The sequence below is a fragment of the Propithecus coquereli genome, unplaced genomic scaffold (assembly GCF_000956105.1).
Source record: "Propithecus coquereli isolate 6110/MARCELLA unplaced genomic scaffold, Pcoq_1.0 Scaffold239, whole genome shotgun sequence".
Taxonomy (NCBI): Eukaryota; Metazoa; Chordata; class Mammalia; order Primates; family Indriidae; genus Propithecus; species Propithecus coquereli.
Genome location: NW_012147941.1, coordinates 1,197,839 through 1,202,810, shown reverse-complemented (window position 1 = coordinate 1,202,810; position 4,972 = coordinate 1,197,839). Strand labels below are relative to the sequence as shown.

Genomic DNA, 4,972 nt, shown 5'->3' with positions numbered 1-4,972 from the left:
TGTTTTCCACAGTGACTGATCCATTTTACATTCCCACAAGCAATGTCCAAGGGTTACAATTTCTCCACATTCTCACTAACAGTTATTTTCCTTTTTATTTTTATTATTAATAATTATACCATCGTAGTGTCTAGATGGATCTTTTCCACAAACTCAGCAAGATCTTCCACTGGATGTTCAGCCTAGGAGATGATCAAGAAACAGTAGTATCTGAGAACTAGAAACAGTCTCTGAAACTGGACTGGCACTTAAAGATCATCTAGAAACACACCAAACTATTATTACTAGTTTGGGGGCCTATAAGATCATTATTTCCATCGTTCTACTTTTGCGTTTTTCCAAATTTTCTGCGATGAACATTTGAAAATTTGCTCAGCAGACATTTCTTCCCATTTAAGTAATACAAACCAGGAATGGTACTTTCCCAGCCAACAGAAGACAAATAAAACCAGTTCTGCTGGACGCAGTGGCTCAGGCCAGTAATCCCAGCACTTTGGGCGGAGGAAGCGGGACAATTGTTTGAGCCTAGGAGTTCGAGACCAGCCTGGGTAATTGTGAGACCCACCCCCCAATCTCTACAAAAAAATAGAAAAATTAGCCCAAGGTACACGGTGGGGGGGGAGCAGGAGGGGAGTGGAGGCGGAGTGGGGGCGGTGCTGAGGCAGGAGGATCGCTTCAGCCCAGGAGTTTGAGGTTGCTGTGAGCTATGATGACGCCACCGCACTCTAGCCCGGGCAACAAACCGAGACCCTGTCTCAAAAAAATAAAAAATACGACTTTAGGATTCGAATCGTGGGCCGGTGGCGGACGACACGCTTTATCTGATGGGTCCAAGAGCCGAAATTTCGGCTTTTCTGACACTCTCCTCAACCTCCTTTGCAACCTCCTCTGTGTCGTTATTCTCTCCAAGGCTTTGGCCACTTGTTAGCGGTTGGCTAAAAGTAGGTCCACCTCTTGCTCAGGATTCGCTGTGAGCTCCCGGAACCCCGCCTCCTCTCTCCCATGATTCGCTACTCCTGTGTTCATCCCGCCCCTCCATCGAACAGATTGGGTGCTTGGCCATCCTCGCCATTAGCGCGTTCAGAGAGGCTGCCGCGGCAGTGACCCGAGAGGAGAATCTCTGGCAACAATGGCAGTCTCGGTGTTGGCGGTGCGGTCGCGGCTTGGCATGTGGGGTGTGAAGGCCGTGCAAGCCCGAGGCTTCGGCTCGGATCAGGTACGCCGCAGCAGTGTCCGCTGCCCCAGCCCTGAACGCGGATTCCATCTTCCCTTCCGCACCTTTAGCTATGTCCCGGTCTCTCCTCAGTCCGAGCACACCGACAGGAGCGCGGGCTCGATTCGGGAAGCTGGTGGGGCCTTCGGAAAGAGAGAGCAAGCCGAAGAGGATCGATATTTCCGGTGAGGCCCACCAGATCCCAAGTACAGCCCTACATGTCCCAGGGCCTTCCAATCCAAGGCACCCTGCTTGGTTCCTTGGAGCGGTCCAAACCCCAACAGAATTCCCAAACCCATAACAACCTAACCGTTGCCACCTATAGGGCGCTCCCAGTCCCCTGCTAAACAGTCCCAGGGCCCCCAAACCCAAACCATTTCCACCGGCGGGTCTCCAGAGTTTTCAACCCATAACTCAACTCCTTTATCAATTACCATCGCCCCCTGCATGGAGTTACCCCCGGATCTGCAAAACGCCCCCATTTTCTTCACAGTGTCTAGATCCGACCGTCCAATACTCGCAGACCCTCTGACCCCGACTCCTTCGGCTTTCACCCTCCTATCACCCACTCTACGCTCTTTCTCCCCCACACGCCTTAGTTTTGCAAGCCCACGTTCATTCCCTAAAGCTGCAGACCTTCTCGGCCGTTTCTAGACCCTCAATGCGTGTCCAGCTCCGCCGGAGTGGGTGGGTCATAGGAGCTGGTAGAACCTGCTTATGGTTGGACTCCAGCCCCTCCTGGAGACTTTGGCCCTACCCAGCCCAGCCCAGACCCTGGGCTGTCGATCTCCCTCTTTCTCTTAGAAGTAGGGAGTGGGCTGGGCCTCTCTAGTCCCTTTCCCAGCCCTGAGTTATCTTTAATTGACTTTTGTCTACACTGGGGAGCAGCAAGGAACTAATCTTCCTTCTGCCTGTTATTGAGAATTGTCACATGTGGCACCTGCCTTACCAGAGAGCCAAGGTACCGCCCTTAGAGACCGTGTAGTTGGGCCTCTACATTTTATAGTTAAGGAAAACTGAGAGCTAAATGTGGCTGAACCAACATTTTAATCTAGTCCCTTCTTGAGACCTAAACTGAACTGCCAAGTACTGCCTAGGCAAGACAGTCCTCCTTTTTTGGCCCTTACAGTGGGCCATCCCTTTCTCTAGGCAAAGCAAGCCCTGGATAAATTGGGATAGGAGATGGATATTTGTCACACCCCTTTCTCTCTCTCCTTTTTGCTCCTTTTTTCCCTGGCAAAAAGGGACTCAGGTTCCCTGGGTTGTTCCTCCAATAAGATGTTGGGGACTTAGGTTACATCTCTCTGGAGTTTTCAATTTTAAAGAGGAATCTGAAAGGAATAGGTCATTAATGATGGAGTTTCAGACACTAGCACGAGGAAAATGGAATCATTTTGCTCATTTCCTTAAGATGCTACACCTCAATTTAAGATGGGGATTGCAGGTTAAAGGAGGATGACCAGCCAGACTCCGTGGTATTGGGACTTCTGCATTTTGCCATAGGTATTGTAGGTTATGCTTAGAGATCTCTTTAGAGTAAAGGATTGAGATTAAACTCTGAGTCACTGTGTCCTCATAGGGCGCAGGCTAAAGAACAACTGGCAGCCTTGAAAAAACACCATGAAGATGAGATTGGTCATCATAAGAAGGAAATTGAGCGTCTGCAGAAAGAAATTGAACGACATAAACAGAAGATCAAAATACTAAAACAGGATGATTAAGTGCACACAGTTCCCCATAGAATGGCACATATCATTGCCCACTTCTATGTAGACATAGTTCTGGTTTAATTAATATTTGTGTGCCACTAACAAACAGATTCTAATAAACTGTCAAGAGTGAAATGTGTCTGATGCCTTCTATGTGGAAGGGGGTAGAGGGACAGACATTACTGGACTGCCAAAATGAAAGAGACAGGTCCCTCCAACAGGGAGTTCACAATCAAAGCACAATGTGATACGATAAGTGCTGTGAAACAACATAGGGGCAAGGAGGGGTAAGTGTGACACAGACAAGGGACTCCTCCCCAGTCTAGTTAGAAGCATTCAGAGAAAGCTTCTTGAAGGATAAACCCCAATCCAAAGCACAAAGGCCAGGAGCAAACTGGAGAACAGAGAGGGATCATTGCTTCAAAAGATGCAATTCAAGGTACCATCATTAATAATACCATTTGGCATTTATCAAATGGTTTAGAGTACTCCTCATATGAACTAGTCTTCTTTGTTCTAATTTTGCAGATTGAGAGAACTGGAATTAGGAATCATGTATTCCTACGGTCACTCAGTACATTGGAGTTGAGACGCATCCAGGTTTTGTGAATACTAATCAAGTCTATTAATAGCAGAAAATCAGAATTATTTCTTAGGTTAGATTTTGCTTTGCCAAGTGTGTTTTTGTTTCAGATTAGACTTTAAGGTCTAGTGTAACTAATTTTTTTTTTTTTTTGAGACAGTCTTGCTCTGTCCCCCACCTAGAGTGCAGTGACATCATCATAGCTCACTGTAACCTCAAACACCTGAGCTCAAGGGATCCTCCCACCTCAGCCTCCCAGAGTGCTAGGATTACTGGCAGGCTTGAGCCACTGTGCTGGCCTTAACTAAATTATTATTCAAACTCACTGTGTAACTCCTCTAGGCAAAAAAACTTAAGGTGATATTTAGGCCATTTAGAAAAACATTTTCATTTCACCGGTTCAGTATATTATTTGCCCAGAATTGTGATGAGTCATTTGTTACAAGACCCTATCTCACAAAGGCCTTTAGGGCCATCAAATGATAAAAATTGAAGAAGTTGTTGACCTTGCCCATGTAGACAAGACACTAGATGGCTGTTTCCAAAACTTGCTTGCCCGTTAAACTGAACACTTTGAATTATAATGCTGCTGTCGGAAGGTTTATAGACATTCCTGAGATGTGAGTGCTGAGATTCAAATTTCCAACAACAAAATTACCTCAAAGATGAAGTTCAAGAAATTATCATCTTTAGGCCAGGATTGATGATAAAAAAAATAAGGGAAGAAAAAAAAAGAAATGATCATACTAAATGAAATGCCTTTTTAAAAAACTTTACAACAGTATAAAATTTGAAAAGCTTAAAAATTAGTTTAGGAAGAAGCTGTAACAAACATCTTCCATTTTGCATATTTATAACCAAAAAACAAGGCATACAAAATCCCCTAAATTTGTAGATGATAGTGTTTTTATGACTTATTATAATCAACAATTGCCTTATTAGGAATGATGTTCCTGGTGACAAAAAAAAAAAAAGAATGATGTTCCTGAGTTGATTTCTCAATAGGGATGTGCCATTGTACTATATTTTATTTTAAATAAAATCAGTCTAATGATAATTGAACAAGCAAAAAGTTGGAAGAAAATGCAGATGAAAGAATCATAGCTTGAATTCTTAAGAAGATTAAATAAATAATTTTTGGAGCAAGCTAATTTAAATATACCTGAACTTTGTGAAAATGATAATTCATGGTCTTTTTGTTATGATATACCTGTAGTTAATTTTTCTATCATGCTGCAATAAAAGCAAGATATAAGTATTGAATAATATCACAAATATATGTTAAAACTGTAAGTTAATTTATGTGACGTGAACCAGTAACCATAGAAAAATAGCCTAGGTCATAAGCTTCACCTGGGACCCAGAAGCACCCCAGGTGATTCTTAGAATCAGGCAAGTTAGGAAAATACTACAATAGGTACAGCAGTGATTCCACAAGCCAGTAGTGTCAGCATCACCTGGGAACTT

The 4,972-nt window shown here is 44.0% G+C and overlaps 1 protein-coding gene across 2 annotated transcripts; it reads left to right on the top strand.

The window, feature by feature from the left end:
- Nucleotides 1-531: 531 nt before the first annotated feature.
- ATPIF1 (ATPase inhibitory factor 1) lies at nucleotides 532-3,061 on the top strand. 2 transcript variants are annotated; one of them, XM_012645920.1, is made up of 3 exons: nucleotides 532-548; nucleotides 1,047-1,216; nucleotides 1,307-1,402. In XM_012645920.1, the coding sequence occupies exons 2-3, from the start codon at nucleotides 1,130-1,132 to the stop codon at nucleotides 1,400-1,402; spliced, it is 183 nt and encodes a 60-aa protein (XP_012501374.1). In that variant the 5' UTR covers nucleotides 532-548; nucleotides 1,047-1,129. The 2 variants fall into 2 exon arrangements, with proteins under 2 accessions (XP_012501374.1, XP_012501373.1); XM_012645919.1 differs by lacking the exon at nucleotides 532-548 and adding an exon at nucleotides 2,793-3,061 and having other exon boundaries at nucleotides 1,307-1,398.
- Nucleotides 3,062-4,972: the final 1,911 nt, after the last annotated feature.

Excerpts from the sequence above, each read along its gene's own strand:
- ATPIF1 (XM_012645919.1), top strand. The coding sequence starts at position 1,130 with ATGGCAGTCTCGGTGTTGGCGGTGCGGTCGCGGCTTGGCATGTGGGGT. Across the intron at positions 1,217-1,306 it reads GAGGCTTCGGCTCGGATCAG|TCCGAGCACACCGACAGGAG; the intron begins GTACGCCGCAGC and ends GTCTCTCCTCAG. Across the intron at positions 1,399-2,792 it reads GAAGAGGATCGATATTTCCG|GGCGCAGGCTAAAGAACAAC; the intron begins GTGAGGCCCACC and ends GTGTCCTCATAG.